The sequence below is a fragment of the Vespula vulgaris genome, chromosome 25, assembly GCF_905475345.1.
Source record: "Vespula vulgaris chromosome 25, iyVesVulg1.1, whole genome shotgun sequence".
Taxonomy (NCBI): Eukaryota; Metazoa; Arthropoda; class Insecta; order Hymenoptera; family Vespidae; genus Vespula; species Vespula vulgaris.
The window spans coordinates 1,260,700-1,275,516 of NC_066610.1; the positions used below are offsets into that span (position 1 = coordinate 1,260,700).

General features: G+C 25.4%; 4 protein-coding genes across 8 annotated transcripts; 1 reads left to right on the forward strand and 3 right to left on the reverse strand.

Moving 5' to 3' along the window:
• Positions 1 to 398: 398 nt before the first annotated feature.
• Positions 399 to 5,139, reverse strand: LOC127072435 (ornithine decarboxylase-like). The gene is made up of 8 exons (XM_051012867.1): positions 4,647 to 5,139; positions 2,688 to 2,942; positions 2,536 to 2,612; positions 2,302 to 2,474; positions 1,910 to 2,216; positions 1,597 to 1,836; positions 1,241 to 1,449; positions 399 to 1,156 (listed from the first exon to the last, which is right to left on the reverse strand). Exons 2-8 carry the CDS (start codon positions 2,869 to 2,871, stop codon positions 1,114 to 1,116), a joined length of 1,233 nt encoding a protein of 410 aa, XP_050868824.1. The 5' UTR covers positions 2,872 to 2,942; positions 4,647 to 5,139; the 3' UTR covers positions 399 to 1,113.
• Positions 5,131 to 6,908, reverse strand: LOC127072434 (ornithine decarboxylase 1-like). Of its 5 annotated transcripts, none has more exons than XR_007785424.1 (7): positions 6,678 to 6,908; positions 6,530 to 6,606; positions 6,296 to 6,468; positions 5,891 to 6,200; positions 5,583 to 5,822; positions 5,301 to 5,436; positions 5,131 to 5,215 (listed from the first exon to the last, which is right to left on the reverse strand). XR_007785424.1 is itself a non-coding variant. In XM_051012863.1 (7 exons), exons 1-7 carry the CDS (start codon positions 6,859 to 6,861, stop codon positions 5,173 to 5,175), a joined length of 1,236 nt encoding a protein of 411 aa, XP_050868820.1. In that variant the 5' UTR covers positions 6,862 to 6,908; the 3' UTR covers positions 5,131 to 5,172. The 5 variants fall into 5 exon arrangements, 3 of the variants coding, with proteins under 3 accessions (XP_050868820.1, XP_050868822.1, XP_050868823.1); XM_051012863.1 differs by having other exon boundaries at positions 5,301 to 5,509; XM_051012865.1 differs by having other exon boundaries at positions 5,151 to 5,215; positions 5,333 to 5,509.
• A 1,511-nt stretch (positions 6,909 to 8,419) lies between these two features.
• Positions 8,420 to 10,515, forward strand: LOC127072400 (eukaryotic translation initiation factor 3 subunit I). Its single transcript, XM_051012822.1, has 5 exons — positions 8,420 to 8,556; positions 9,186 to 9,432; positions 9,539 to 9,819; positions 9,923 to 10,123; positions 10,202 to 10,515. The coding sequence occupies exons 1-5, from the start codon at positions 8,554 to 8,556 to the stop codon at positions 10,448 to 10,450; spliced, it is 981 nt and encodes a 326-aa protein (XP_050868779.1). The 5' UTR covers positions 8,420 to 8,553; the 3' UTR covers positions 10,451 to 10,515.
• Positions 10,516 to 10,875: 360 nt separating this feature from the next.
• Positions 10,876 to 14,659, reverse strand: LOC127072391 (poly [ADP-ribose] polymerase). The gene is made up of 5 exons (XM_051012806.1): positions 14,197 to 14,659; positions 13,809 to 13,950; positions 13,207 to 13,736; positions 12,926 to 13,131; positions 10,876 to 12,838 (listed from the first exon to the last, which is right to left on the reverse strand). The coding sequence occupies exons 1-5, from the start codon at positions 14,308 to 14,310 to the stop codon at positions 10,876 to 10,878; spliced, it is 2,955 nt and encodes a 984-aa protein (XP_050868763.1). The 5' UTR covers positions 14,311 to 14,659.
• Positions 14,660 to 14,817: the final 158 nt, after the last annotated feature.

The window sequence follows — 14,817 nt, forward strand, 5'->3', positions numbered from 1 at the left end:
TAATTTTCCGAAAAAGTAATTTGTATCATTTATATTTTACATGCTCATGTACACATATTTATTAACGATATAAAACAGATTTTTTATATACAAGATAAGAATTATCATTGGACCACTAACATGTTATTTCTAAATATAAAATGTTACACTCATAAATATTAAATCCAATAAATCGAAAAAAAATTTGAACATGTACATTAATAACAACATATAAATGAATAACTATAAATGATTCAATTTTTTAAAATTGTATAAATGATTTGAAATACCGGAAATCTTTCAGAAATATTATTAACATATACCAATAATCTGTATCTTTTATTTTATCACAGAAAAATTTTTTAATTTCATTTCATCATTTAATTTACACCAAACATTATTTCACAAAATTGGACACTGTTTGAAATAATAAATGTTGTATTTTATAAAATAAATATGTTTTCTTGAAAAATCATTATTATAATATTAAATTATGCTGATTATATTTCAATACGATAATAATTATAATTAACACATATAATTAATTTGTGATAAAAAACGTTTTCTATTACTCAGGTACGCATTATTCAAAACTCGAATAAAAATCGAATAATAATATTATATTTGCATAAACGTATTTGCAAAGATAATAATTTATTAATAAAAACTAAAAAATCAGATGCTGAAACAGGATAGCTGATTATAATGATGCCGATGATAAAAACAATATGGCGATTGAAACATGATCCGTTATGGTCTTAGGAGCGGACAAGCTACATCATCAAATAGATTTTTGAAGATATTTTTAATCTATTTGAATACATAATAGTTCATAAGAAAAAAGTCTTTATTAAAAATAAAAATAAAAGTATGAAATAATTAAAAATGTTTTTTAAAAAATTACAATTATCTTCATAGTACAATATAGTCCATTGGAATGAACGATATAATATAATACAATAGCTTAATTCGAGTGTCTAATATAGTCAAATAAAATAAAATACGTTTTTAATTAAATTTTTAACTAACAAATATAGTAGACGTATAAGTGTTTCTAATACAAGGAACATTCAATTATTTTATTTTAAATATATTTTTTATCGGTATTAAGATCATCAATTCTGTCCTATATAATCAATTATTTATATCACATTTAGTAATGGCACAAAAATCTTTCCTGAAAAGAAATATTTATAATGTCAGATTATTATAAAAAGTCGTAATATTTCGAGAAATAAACATCTCAGACATTTAAATTAACCATTGACTTTTTCTGATAAATGAATGAACTATCGGCGGCAGAAACCCATTAAATTCACAAACTCTAGAAGTTGTATATGCACCCATGTCTTTCCAAACAAGCCAATCTCCTATATAAAATTCTGGTAATAGTACATCTTTGATGATGCAATCACAAGAATCACAAGTCGGTCCCCATATCGTAGAAAGATATTCTTTATCAGATACAGGCTGCAACAAATTTACCTTTTGTAATATATATATATATTACATATATATATATATATATATATATATATATATATATTATACATATATATATATACAAATATCTAAAATAAAGAAAATAATTCTGAATATAATATATCAGTTATATACTTTGAACAGAGAGATTGGGTGACGTGAATTCAAATTCAACAATTCTTCTATAAACCCACTATAAACTCCGCAGTTAACATAATACATCTGTTTTACACTATTTCCATTAGATACAGTTCTCTTAGAATGTAAATAGCCAGCCAAAGTAAATGCAGCTGTTACGTAGTATCTACCTGGTTCGCTTATAATTTCTATAGTAGGATCTATTTCTTTGATCGCATCATTAATTGTACATGAAAGCTAAGCAGAATAAGAAGATAACTATTAATATATTTCATTAATATATCAACAGATTTCATATTAATAAACTGACCTCATCGATTTGATATTCACTTTCTCCAGGAAAACCGCCTCCAATATCAATTAACTTGATATCTTCGCATCTTATCGATTTTGCAAAAGTAATTAATTCTTTACATACTTCAATTCCACGTATATATGCATCGAATTCTTTACATGGGCTACCAACGTGGAAACTAAATCCATATAACACTAAATCTAGATCCTTTGCAAGTTGTATTAATTCTTTTGCTTCATCAACCGGTTCACATCCAAATTTGATTCCAAGTTTGACGTATTTAGCAAAAGAATTGCTGTCGCATCGAAAGCGAATAATTATTCTATTAAAAATAATATTTGAATGAATTATTGATACAAAGTATGATAATCGACGTAGTATAGGAATATGGAATAAAATTAACATACTTTGCTTCAGGAAACAATCTTTTAATTTTAAGAAGTTCTAATCTACCATCTACTGTCATTTTTTTGACACCGAAACTTTTAGCAAATATTATATGAGACGGACACTTTGTGGGATTAGCAAAGATTATTCTATCTGGCGATATACCCAGCTGCATAACTTCTTGAATTTCTTGCTATTATAAATTACGATTAAGAAAATATAATACTGTTTTATGTAAAAATAAAATTATGTACCTTCGATGCGCAGTCAAAACTCCCATTCATAGCTGCCAGAAGCTTAATCACCATTGGATTAGAATTACATTTTACAGCTGATAGTAAAATTCTTCTATTATTCTATATCCTTGTAACGTTATACAATAAAAAAAATATTTTTTAAATCTTACCATAGTACGGTACAATTCTTGGCATTTTTTCAATCCAATCTTGATGCTTTTTCATTATAATACCAAGATCTAATATATAAAATGCATCTTCTTGGTCATAAGTGGTAATGATTTTTTTTAAAATGTCATATTCTTTGATTTCGTCCTCGTAAATTTGAATTTCATTTACATTAATAGAAGACATTTTTATATATATTCTAGTATATGCTATTGTTCCACTGAGTCATTCATAATATCACTAATAAGTATCATTTTCTATGTATATCATAAAATTTCATATTTACTCAAAAAAAGAAAAAAAAAAGAGAGAGAGAGAGAAAAAGAAAAAAAAAGAAAAGAAAAAAGAAAAAAAAATGAGCTGTTACTATCAAGTAATTAGTTTTTAGTGCGACATAAGAGCAAATAAATTTTTTTGATATCCCTCAAAAATAACAAGGAAGATAATACGTAATAAAAAATATTTATATAACTTCCAGAAAATTAACTTGCACCATTTACATTTTACATGCTTGTGTACACATATTTATTATCTATATAAAACAGATCTATTATATATAAGAATTATCATTAGTTTACTAACATATTAGTTCTAAATAAAAATTGTTATACCTATAAACATTAAATATTTCTAATATACTAAAGAAAAAATTGAATATATATATTAATGACAACATATAAATTAACAATTATAAATAATTCAATTATCTAAAACTTCATAAATAAATAAATTTCAGAAATATTATAAACATATTTCAACAATTTTTATCTTTTATTTTTTCATAGAAAAATAGTAATTCATTTAATTTACAACACTATATAGTATCTTAAAAATTAAATTTTAAATGATTTTTATATATTAGTATCCATGATCATTAAATATTAAACGATAACATTTCTCTTTATTTATTTATAACCTGTAATAATGTTAAATAAAATCATATATACGCATATATATATACTTCAAAAATTTTGTATTACATAAATTAAATGTACAAGATTTCTTGAAAAATCATTATTATAATATTAAATCATATTGATTATATTTTAGTAAGATATATAAATATAATAAATATAATTAACATATAATTATTAATATACAAATCTATGAAGAAAGACAAGATTTCATCGAAAATTTTGTCCAAAATAATAATTGAATACACACATACACACACATTTACTATTATTATAATATTATAATTATAATACTATTATTATAATAAGTATAGTATAGTATGTAATAGTAAGAATATAAAGTGAATTACGCTTATAGAAATCATAAAAAATTAAACAAAGAAAAATCCCATAAATAATATGGAAACGAACTCATTCTTTGATCATTAAAAAAATGATATATAATATATAAGTGTACATTCATTAATTATAACAAACAAAAAATTGTTAATAAATTAATAATTATTACAATATCGATATTTATAATATATTCTAAATTTCACACGTACTTTCAAATATTCTTTTCGTTGTTTATATACATAAAACAAATAAACAAACAAAATCGATACTTCTACAATCAAATGAAATAGTTAACAAAAATAAAAATTTTACTTACAATTCAAAAACATTCAAACTATGTAAACTGTCTTACAATATCATCAAGGACAACATTATCGATAACAACAATGGAGATATATTATAGCGCTTTGGGAAACAGAACTAACAATTGTTTATTATCGATCAAATTAAACATACAATTCTTTTTGAAATTCTATCATTATAATATTAAACTATAGTGATTATGTTTTAATACGATGTACGATACACAAACATAATAAATATGAACGTAAAAATATAATATATAAAAGAGTAATAATTCCAAAATATTGGTTATGTTATCATCGCAAAAGTAGTTTAGAAATTACCGATCGTTTTTATTACTCATATACGAATTATTCACAACTCGAATAAAAATGGAATAATAATACTATATTTAAACATACTTACAAGGATGATAGTTTGTTAAAGAAAATTGTGAAAAATGGGATGATGAAACAGGCTGAGTATCTTGACGTCAATGATGGGAACAACATGGCGATTGAAACGTGATTGGTTATCATCTTAACAATGGTCACGTGACTTTGAATTAATTTTCCAAAATACTTTAACCATATTCGAATATAAGATAGATAAAATATAATAATTCGAATAAAAGCGAATAAGAAAAAAACGATCGTTGTAAATAAAAATAGTTTGGTTCAATATAGTGATTAAACAAATTTTGTTTAATATCACAGTTGTTTTCATAATACAACATAGCCTAAATAGCCGAATCCGAATAAATAATGTAATTAGATAAAAAGAGATATATATTTCTAAATTTTTATATGACAAACATAGTTCGTAAATATATGATACATTCTTTTATTTTTTTTTTAAGTATAATTCTCTATCGGGATTCAAATTATCTCTTCTAATATATTATATATATATATATATATATATATATATATATATATATATATATATATAATCAATTATTTTCGTCACGTTTGATAATGGCACAAAAATCTTGCCTGAAAAGAAATATTCACATTGTAAAATTATTATCAAAAATAGTAATATTTCAAAAATATTGACATTTCTAATATTTATATTAACCATTGACTTTTTCTAATAAATGGATAAACTACCGGTGGCATAAAACCATTAAATGTACAAGCTAGAGATGTTGTGTATGCACCCATATCGCTCCATACAAGCCAATCTCCTATTTGAAATTCTGGCAATAATGCATCTTTAACGATACAATCGTAGGAATCACAAGTCGGTCCCCATAAAATAGAAGGATATTTTTTATCAGATACAGGCTGCAATGATATATAGATGTATATATATTTTTTAAATAAATAAAATAATTCTAAATATATTTTGTTTATATACATTGAACAGTGAGATTGGACAACGTGATTTCAAATCCAACAATTCTTCTATAAACCCACTATAAACTCCGCAGTTAATATAATACATTTGTTTCAAACTATTTCCTTCAGATATAGTTCTTTTAGAATGTAAGTAGCTAGCCAAAGTAAATGCAGCTGTTACGTAGTATCTACCTGGTTCGCTTATAATTTCTATAGTAGGATCTATTTCTTTGATTGCATCATTAATTATATGCGAAAGCTAAACGAGATAAGAAGATAATTATTTATGTATTTCGTATATATTAAATTTCATATTAATGAATTGACCTTGTCAATTTGATATTCACTTTCTCCAGGGAAACCACCACCGATATCAATTAACTTGATATCTTTACATCCTATAGATTTAGCAAAAGTAATCAGTTGCATACATATTTGAATTCCACATACATATGCATTGATTTCATTACATGGACTACCAGCATGGAAGCTAAATCCATATAAAGTTAAACCTAAATCCTTTGTAAATTGTATTAATTTATTTGCTTCAACACCTGGATCGCATCCAAATTTAATTCCAAGTTTAGTACTTTTATCAAAAACAGAGTTATTGTCATATCGAAAGCGAATAATTATTCTAACAAAAGTGATATGTGTATTAATTATTATATGAATTATATATGACGTAAGATAATCTACTTGATATGGAAATACATGATAAAATTTACTTACTTTGCTTCAGGAAACAATTTTTTAATTTTAAGAAGTTCTAATTTACCATCTATTGTCATTTTATCAACCCCTACGCTTTTGGCAAATTCTATATGAGACGGACACTTTGTAGGATTTGCAAAAATTATTCTATCTGGTGATATACCCAATTGTATAACTTCTTGAATTTCTTGCTGTTATAAATTACAATTAAGTACATATAATATTGTTTTATATAAAAATGAAATTATTCACCTTTGATGCGCAATCAAAACTCGCGTTCATAGCTGCCAGAACTTTAATCACCATTGGATCTGGATTACATTTTATAGCTGACAATAAAATTTTTCTATAAAATATTCTTGTATTGTTATATAATAAAAAAATATCTTTAAAATCTTACCGTAGTATGGTACAATTCTTGGCATTTTTTTGATCCAATCTTGATGTTTTTTAATTATAATACCAAGATCTAATATATAAAATGCATCTTCCTGGTTACGAGTAGTAATGATATTTTTTAAAATATCATGTTCTTTAACTTGGTCCTCATAAATCTGAATTTCATGAACATCGATAAAAGACATGTTTTACATATTATACTCTTCCATCTATACTATTCTTTCAATGAGCTACTCACTTATAAACAGTTATAAATGCTGATAAGAATTATTTCGTGTATTACATATCGTATAATATCATCTTTACTCAATGATAACATAGACTGTTAGCATCGAGTGTAGTTAATTGTTTAACATAATGTTTAAAATATGTTTAATATTCTTCAAAAATAAAAAGTTAAGTAAACACAAGTAAAATAAGAAACATTTAAAAAATTAATATTTAAAAAATTAAATATTCTATTATTTTGAAAAATTATATATTCCATCGTTTTAATAAACCATTTATTCCTAAATTGATATAAATACTGATAAACTTTTTTTCTTACAATATATGTGACAACATTTTATATTAATAAAATATATATTATAATATGAAACATTAATGCTGAGTATAGTTAGTTATTAACATAATACATTGAAAGAACGTTTAACCTTTTTCAGAAATAATGGATAAAAGAAATATAAATAAAGAGACATATCAAAACTTTCGGAAAAGGTTAACTCGTACAATTTATATTTCATATACATATGTACATACATTTTTATTACGTACATAAAACAGATTCTTTACAAGATAAGAATTATCATCGTTTTATTAACATATTACTTATAAATGTAAACTATTACATATTATAACCATTATCACATGTAAACATTAAATTGTTCACTGACTTTTAATTGTAGTGTATAATGTTATATTGTAGCATTACTTCAAAGCAAATATGAACTATAAGCACGATATAGAATCACTATTTCGTATGTTTATATTATTTATATAAGCATTAATATATAAACATGGTTAGGTTATACCTCTCTTACACATAACCACAACGCTTTACAATCGGATTAGGTATGACATTAATGTTCGTAAATAGTAAAAAAAATAAAATAAAGATGGAACTATTCGAAGATGAATATATTCGAATCGATACATTCAATCAATCTTATTTCGATTTTTATTTTGAAGATTAATTGGATCAATGAAAAATAAAGAAACATCGAAAAAGAAGAAAAATAAACATAATTGTAATAAATGTGATTTGAATATTTTTATTGTAGAAAATTTATCTCAATTCTTTTTTCCTTATTCTAAGCGTGTACGTCACGATATAATATTTAATGAAATATTTTAAATATTTAAACAATTTTATGCGCAAAAAAAATTAATAATATTATTATATTTATTTAATTATTACTTGTCCTATTGGAAGTAGTTGTGATATTAAAACTTTGTTTGAAAATATGTAAAAAACAAATTATTTTAATTATTAATGTATATAATATAAAATACATAGATAAATACATTTTGAATAATATAAATTAAATAATATATATATATATATATCTTATTAATCAAATCTCATTTTTACTTGGATCGATTTCATTGGTTGATTATTTACTTAAATAATTCTCATTGGTTGGTTGTTAATTTTACTTAAATATGATTGGCTCGTCACATTTTCACAATTATTGATACAAAATGACGCTTTACTATAGATTACATATATCTTAACATGTAGTGAAGGAATCTAACCTTTATATACTTCATGGTTTAATCGAAGTCAAGAAACAGAATAACGTTAAACGTGCAGTTCAAGGAACATATAATATTATTTATTAATTACTCTACGAATTATACAACTTCTCTCTAACAAAATGGTTAGTTATCTTATATATTTATAAAAAGTTAAAGAATATCGTTTTCTTTTGTAGTTCTTATGTGTCTTGTTCATATAATCGTATAAACACGTGAGTCTGCCATTTATACCGTCATGTCCATCAAAAGTTTTCTTCTTCACAAATTTGAAAAAAATCTGTTATTTCTTTTCCCATGGTGACGTTTGAGTGATTTTTTCTTTTTTATAATATTTGACATTAATTATGCAGATTTAATTAGTCAGCTTTAATTATGCTGATTTAATTAAACAGTTGGAAATCATACATGAACAATATAGTTTTAATTAATTAAAAATTACGGATTTTAATTCTATAATTGAAACATAACAAGTTTTGGAATTGTTTATAGTGTGAACAGATATGGCAAAATATCAATCAGTTTAATATAGGATATATAACAGATTCATATATGTTTATAAGTCGTGTGAGATTGTATAGTTTTATTTTATTTTATATTATTACAATATGTCTTGTAATTAATTATTACTCAGTCAAAATGGTGATATTTTTATTCAATTATATTAATTTATTTGTATATTTATGTTTTTATATAAATTATTGAACTATTTACTTTTAATGTAAGTTTGATAATAAATTAAATTTTATTTTAGAAACCTTTGATGTTACATGGACACGAACGTGCTATTACGAAAATAAAATATAACAGAGAAGGTGATTTAGTTTTCTCAGCTAGCAAAGATAAAAAACCGAACGTTTGGTATTCTTTAAATGGAGAACGTCTTGGAACGTTTAACGGACACAATGGATCAGTATGGTGTATAGATGTTAATTGGGACACAACTAGATTTTTATCCGGAAGTGGTGATAATACATTAAGAGTATGGGATTGCGAAACTGGTTTGTATTAATCTCTCGTGTAACTTTATTATTCAATATCGATTTTTATTATTATCGTATAAAATGAATTGATTTATTTATTATATATATATCTCTTTTTTTATAGGAAAAGAAATTGGACAATTGCAAACTAATAGTTCGGTAAGAACATGTGGTTTCAGTTATTCGTCAAATCTTGCAGTTTATTCTACTGATAAAGCTTTAGGTCATCAATGTGAAATGTTTATTATGGACATTAGAAACGTCGATACTAACATGTCACAAGAACATGCAATTTCTAGGATTTCTGTTCCGGGACCTAGAATATCTGCTATTTTGTGGGGTGCTTTAGATGAAACTATTATCACAGGTCACGAAGATGGTGAAATTACTCTTTGGGACGTGAGGGTATGTCATCGTTATATAAAAATTTGTTTATTACATTTACAATATTTTTTACGTTATAACTTATATTTGATTTAAATTAAACATAAATAATATTCTCGAATAGATGGGAAAAAAGTTGACTAGTACGAAAGGTCATAAATCTCAAATCAATGATATGCAATGTAATAAAGATGGAACTATGTTTGTGACTGCATCGAAAGATAATATGGCTAAATTATTTGATAGCGAGTCTTTAATGTTATTAAAAACATATAAAACTGAAAGGCCTGTTAATTCGGCTACAATATCTCCTATTTTGGATCACGTAAGAATTTTCTTTTTAATTTGATTTTTCTTTCTAAAAATAGCATTTAAATCAATTTTGATTATATTTTTATTATAGGTAGTCTTAGGTGGTGGTCAAGATGCTATGGATGTAACTACTACATCAGCTAGACAAGGCAAATTTGATTCGCGGTTTTTCCATCTTGTATTTGAAGAAGAATTTGCACGATTGAAAGGTCATTTTGGCCCGATTAATTCTTTAGCATTCCATCCAAATGGTAAGAGTTTATCAACTGGTGGAGAAGATGGATATATACGAATTAATACATTCGATCAATCTTATTTCGATTTTCATTTTGAATATTAATTGGACAAACGAAAAACAAAGAAACATAGAAAAAGGAAAAAAAATAAACATAATTGTAATAAATATGTGATTTGAATATTTTTATTATAGAAAATTTATCTTAATTCTTTTTTCCCTGTTCTGATTGTTCTACGTTACAATATAATAGGATGTATAATAAAATATTTTAAATATTTAAATCATAAAATATTTAAACAATTTTATGCGCAAAGAAAATTTAATGATATCATTATACTTATTTAATTATTATTTGTCCTATTGGAGGTAGTTGTGATATTAGAACTTTGTTTTAAAATATTTAAAAAACAAATTATTTTAATTATTAATGTATGTAATATAAAATACTTAGATATAATAATCAATCAATCAATCGATCGATCGATCAGGTAGCACAAATATAGTATGATAATACGTAGAGTAAAACATCAAACTTTGTACTTGAAATTCATCTTAACTAAATAACGAACTTTCACTTGAGCTGTATCATATACGATGTATTCATTGTACAATAATGCTGATTTCTTCTTCAGTTTACTTGGTACGGAAGGACCATATGGAACTTCAACAGTACCATCTATTTTATGAACAATATTTGGATCTGGTTGAGTTTGTCCTCTTCCCATCGTTGAATGTTTATCTTTTGGTAATTTTTCAATATAGTCAGCTTCATATCTTTCATACATATTACCTAAAGCAACTTCACATAACAGTAACAATCCCGTTGGATTTGCACTATTCGTGCAACAATAATTTGCTGATTTTGAAACCATATCGGCAAAGTAAATACCTTTACCAAACATATAACCAGTAACAGGTGCTTCTGGAGGCGCTATTCTAAGTCCCTGAGATAATATTCCAGCAAAATTGGTTGTTCTAGATCCGTGCCAAAGTAATTTTCTGTTATGCATTTTCTTAAACGGTTTATATCTTTGATCTTCACCTTGTCTCTTTATAACAAAAACATCTTCAATTTCCAACTCATAATAATTATGAGTCGATGCATGTGTATTCTTTACGTATTGTTTTATTACTTCAAAATCTTTACTCGATTTATCCAATACTTCTATCTTTGTTTTCAATTGCTCATAATGAGCATCAAGTGGATTTTTCTTTTCATCTGTCTTACCATGAAGCAAACTATAAGCGATTTCCATTTCAAGCAATGCTTCTAACATTTCACACTTCACTTTAATTTCTTCAATCGTTTCTAATATCTTCGGTCCAGAAATTCCAAAATTATGTGGTATCAAAGTATAAAATCTATTTGATGCATCTATAAGTGTGGTACGTTCAGGAATTTCTTTTTTAACTAATTCTTGCAATTCTGTTAATACTGAATACGCTTGTTGAATTTGCTTTTTAGATAATTTACCAAGCGGCATTTTATCCATATCTATTTCAAATTCTAACATAACCTTTTTCATGTTTTCTACATTAAATATAAGCCTCATTAGATCTTGTACAGGCTTTTCCAGATTACTCTTTATATCAGATTCTAATAATCGGGATGTATCTTCCTCATCTCCATGATCTATGTCAACGGGATACATTTTATTCGGTACTTTGACAAAATATTTTCTATTTCTCCAGATATTGCCAGATTTTTCTTCATATAGTTCTTCAAATTTAGCTATACAATCTTCTAGACTCAAATTTTCCAATTTTGTACCACCGATTGTAGTACCTATTCTACCCCAACTTCTGAACAACCAATATTTATTGAGTTTATCGTGTTTCAAAATTTGTAATTTGTAATAACTATTTTTCTTTGCTTGGATATCTGTAAGTCCTAACGTGGCAGTAAATTTATCCGTTCCTTTTTGATAAACATGTGCAACGTCTTCTAATTCACTATCCGGATCAACGGTACCACCTCCTTTAACTTGTAATTTGACTTTGCCAGAAACAGATTTTTCATATTTACTTTTACTCTTAGATGATCCTGATTTTGCTATAACATCAGCAAGACGAGTCTTAATATCACCTCCCCAATCAGATATAGTTTTCTTTTTAATCAGCGCAAATGCAAGTTCTGTATAATCTTTTGCTTCTTCGACAAAATCTTCTGAAACTACTTGTATATCTAAAGATTTTACATCTTCCATTCTTTTATTCATTTTTTCTATTTCTTTCAAATTAGAAATAACAGCAGCCAAATTTTCATGTATTTTTGTTATTACGGATCCTCCTAAAAGAACTATTTCTTTTTTCAATATTTCTTTGTTTTTGTTTGTTTGACCTAATATTACAAATTGCATATTTTTCAATGGCCTTATTTTTGCTTGTATTTTTGATGCAGTATCGACAACATCTTCTTTTTTAACAATAGTAGATGTTGATGGTGCAGTAACTTTGATTAATCTCCTAACAACTTTAGGTTTAAAAGCCCTGTTAATATAATTTATAAATTATTAAAAATATTGAAATATGCATAAACATTGTGAGAAATATAAAAAACAAAAATAATAAACTTACAGAGCTTTATAAGTATTTTTTAATTCCTCTGGAACAGAACATTTTTTTCTTTTAGGATCTTGAGTAACATATTCACATTTTGTCCATTCTGTCACATTTCCATTACATTTGTAACCAAGACCTGAAACGTATACTAGTTGCCCGCTACATTTCGGACATGGTTTTAATGCTCCAAACGTTAATAAATCAGATACATGATCCAATATCTATAAAAAAAAGAATGTTTATTGCTGTATTTGTGTAATTTAGATTTTTAAAATTATTTTTATATTAATACATACCGCAGAAACACCTTCTGGTATTTCTTGTTCATTCAATTCTAAAATCATTATGAGTTCTTTCTTATTAAGCAGAGATAAAGTATCTCTCATTGTAAATATTTTCTTATTTTGTTCTTTAAGCTTTTCTTCTTCTTCTGTATCTTCTGGTTCATTTTTAAGTTTCTTTATAGGTGGTACATCTACATTATTAATTTTAGGTAACTCTTTTTTTACGGTAGCTTGATCTTCTTTCGATAAAGTTTTTATACCAGGTAGAGAATCGGCTTGATCGAAAAATTCAAGATCCGTTCTAATCTTCACAAAACATTCTAGATGATACCATCTATCTATTCCACCATATTTTCTTCCTTCGTCACTTTCAAAATCTTTCTTAGAAATTCTTATTTCGTCTTTCACTATTTTTTCTTCGCATCCTCTGCACATAGCTCTACTGGACTTTGCATATTCTATCAAAAAATCTAGAGATGTACCCGTACCTTTTCCACGCTTCTTACCTTTCCCAGTTGGAGCTGGAAGTTTCCCAGCTTCAGCTGAAATTACAAAATTATAAAATACAACTTCGAAAGAATTAAAATTAAGGAATATAAGACTGATTATTTAACCTATATTTTTTTTAATATTTTCTTGATCTTCCCAACGAACGCTATCAAAATTAGCTATATCAGCAGTAGATTTTGGACGCTGTTTTTCGAAAAAGCATTCAGGATGATACCACTTGGTAATCATCCCATCGAATACTGGACTCTGCGAATCAAAAAAGGAATCGTTCAATAACATATTTTTACAAATAGATATTAAAGTATAGATATTGAAACTGAGTAAAAGAATGGAAGAAAAATAATAAATTTATCTGATAAATTTTGTTAATTATTAATTAAAATATAGGAAAAGATTGTATTGCAAAGAAAAGGGAAAAAAGTGGAAAGAAAAATTTTGTTAAAAAAAAAGAAAATGGGGAAAAAAAATAAAGAAATATATATATATACATACTTGTACGACCGTAGCAATTCGTAAAGAATCTTTCACAATGGAAGATTTACAATTTTTACACGAAGAACGTGAACTCTTAGCATATTCCACGAGATACGGTAATGGATCTGTCATTGTTTCGTTTATATATATATGCGTAAATATATATATATATATGTATAAATTATTTTTTTTTCTTGAACACTAAACGAAAAAATTACAAAATTTTGAAAAATATACAACAGCTCAAACGTAAATATTATCTGTTCGTAAATGCAACGACACGCTGCAATACCAGTTGTTACATGTTACATAGTACCGGTATAAGTCGATTTTCCAAATCTCTGCTTATTTCACTGTAATAGATAGCGTCACAGGAAATGACGTTATTTTTATAAGTAAGCAAGAAAGAACAAAAATATTTTTAATTAATTTCTTGATTAAAAAAGTGGAAGAAGAAACATAAGTGTTTTTGATAAATCGTTTGTCATATTTCAAGGTTATTAATCATTAGTCAAGTTCACGTTAATTCATTTCTATTGCTTACAAAAGATGCGCGCGCAAATTAAAAGCTTTTTTTTTTTCTCTTTTAACAATAAGAACCTCTGTTCAAAAAATATCAGAAAAAATGCTATCATTTAA

What these genes read in the sequence shown, in the direction of transcription:
- LOC127072435 (XM_051012867.1), bottom strand. Translation starts at nt 2,871, where the DNA reads ATGTCTTCTATTAATGTAAATGAAATTCAAATTTACGAGGACGAAATC. An exon ending in AAGAATTGTACCGTACTATG is followed by an intron (nt 2,613 to 2,687) that starts GTAAGATTTAAA and finishes TTTTACTATCAG; the next exon opens with CTGTAAAATGTAATTCTAAT. An exon ending in GTGAATATCAAATCGATGAG is followed by an intron (nt 1,837 to 1,909) that starts GTCAGTTTATTA and finishes TATTCTGCTTAG; the next exon opens with CTTTCATGTACAATTAATGA.
- LOC127072434 (XM_051012863.1), bottom strand. Translation starts at nt 6,861, where the DNA reads ATGTCTTTTATCGATGTTCATGAAATTCAGATTTATGAGGACCAAGTT. An exon ending in AAGAATTGTACCATACTACG is followed by an intron (nt 6,607 to 6,677) that starts GTAAGATTTTAA and finishes TTTTATTGTCAG; the next exon opens with CTATAAAATGTAATCCAGAT. An exon ending in AAATTGTTTCCTGAAGCAAA is followed by an intron (nt 6,201 to 6,295) that starts GTAAGTAAATTT and finishes CACTTTTGTTAG; the next exon opens with AATAATTATTCGCTTTCGAT.
- LOC127072400 (XM_051012822.1), top strand. An exon ending in AGTATGGGATTGCGAAACTG is followed by an intron (nt 9,433 to 9,538) that starts GTTTGTATTAAT and finishes CTTTTTTTATAG; the next exon opens with GAAAAGAAATTGGACAATTG. An exon ending in TTACTCTTTGGGACGTGAGG is followed by an intron (nt 9,820 to 9,922) that starts GTATGTCATCGT and finishes ATTCTCGAATAG; the next exon opens with ATGGGAAAAAAGTTGACTAG.
- LOC127072391 (XM_051012806.1), bottom strand. Translation starts at nt 14,310, where the DNA reads ATGACAGATCCATTACCGTATCTCGTGGAATATGCTAAGAGTTCACGT. An exon ending in GAATTGCTACGGTCGTACAA is followed by an intron (nt 13,951 to 14,196) that starts GTATGTATATAT and finishes TTTGATTCGCAG; the next exon opens with AGTCCAGTATTCGATGGGAT. An exon ending in TACCAGAAGGTGTTTCTGCG is followed by an intron (nt 13,132 to 13,206) that starts GTATGTATTAAT and finishes TTTTTTTTATAG; the next exon opens with ATATTGGATCATGTATCTGA.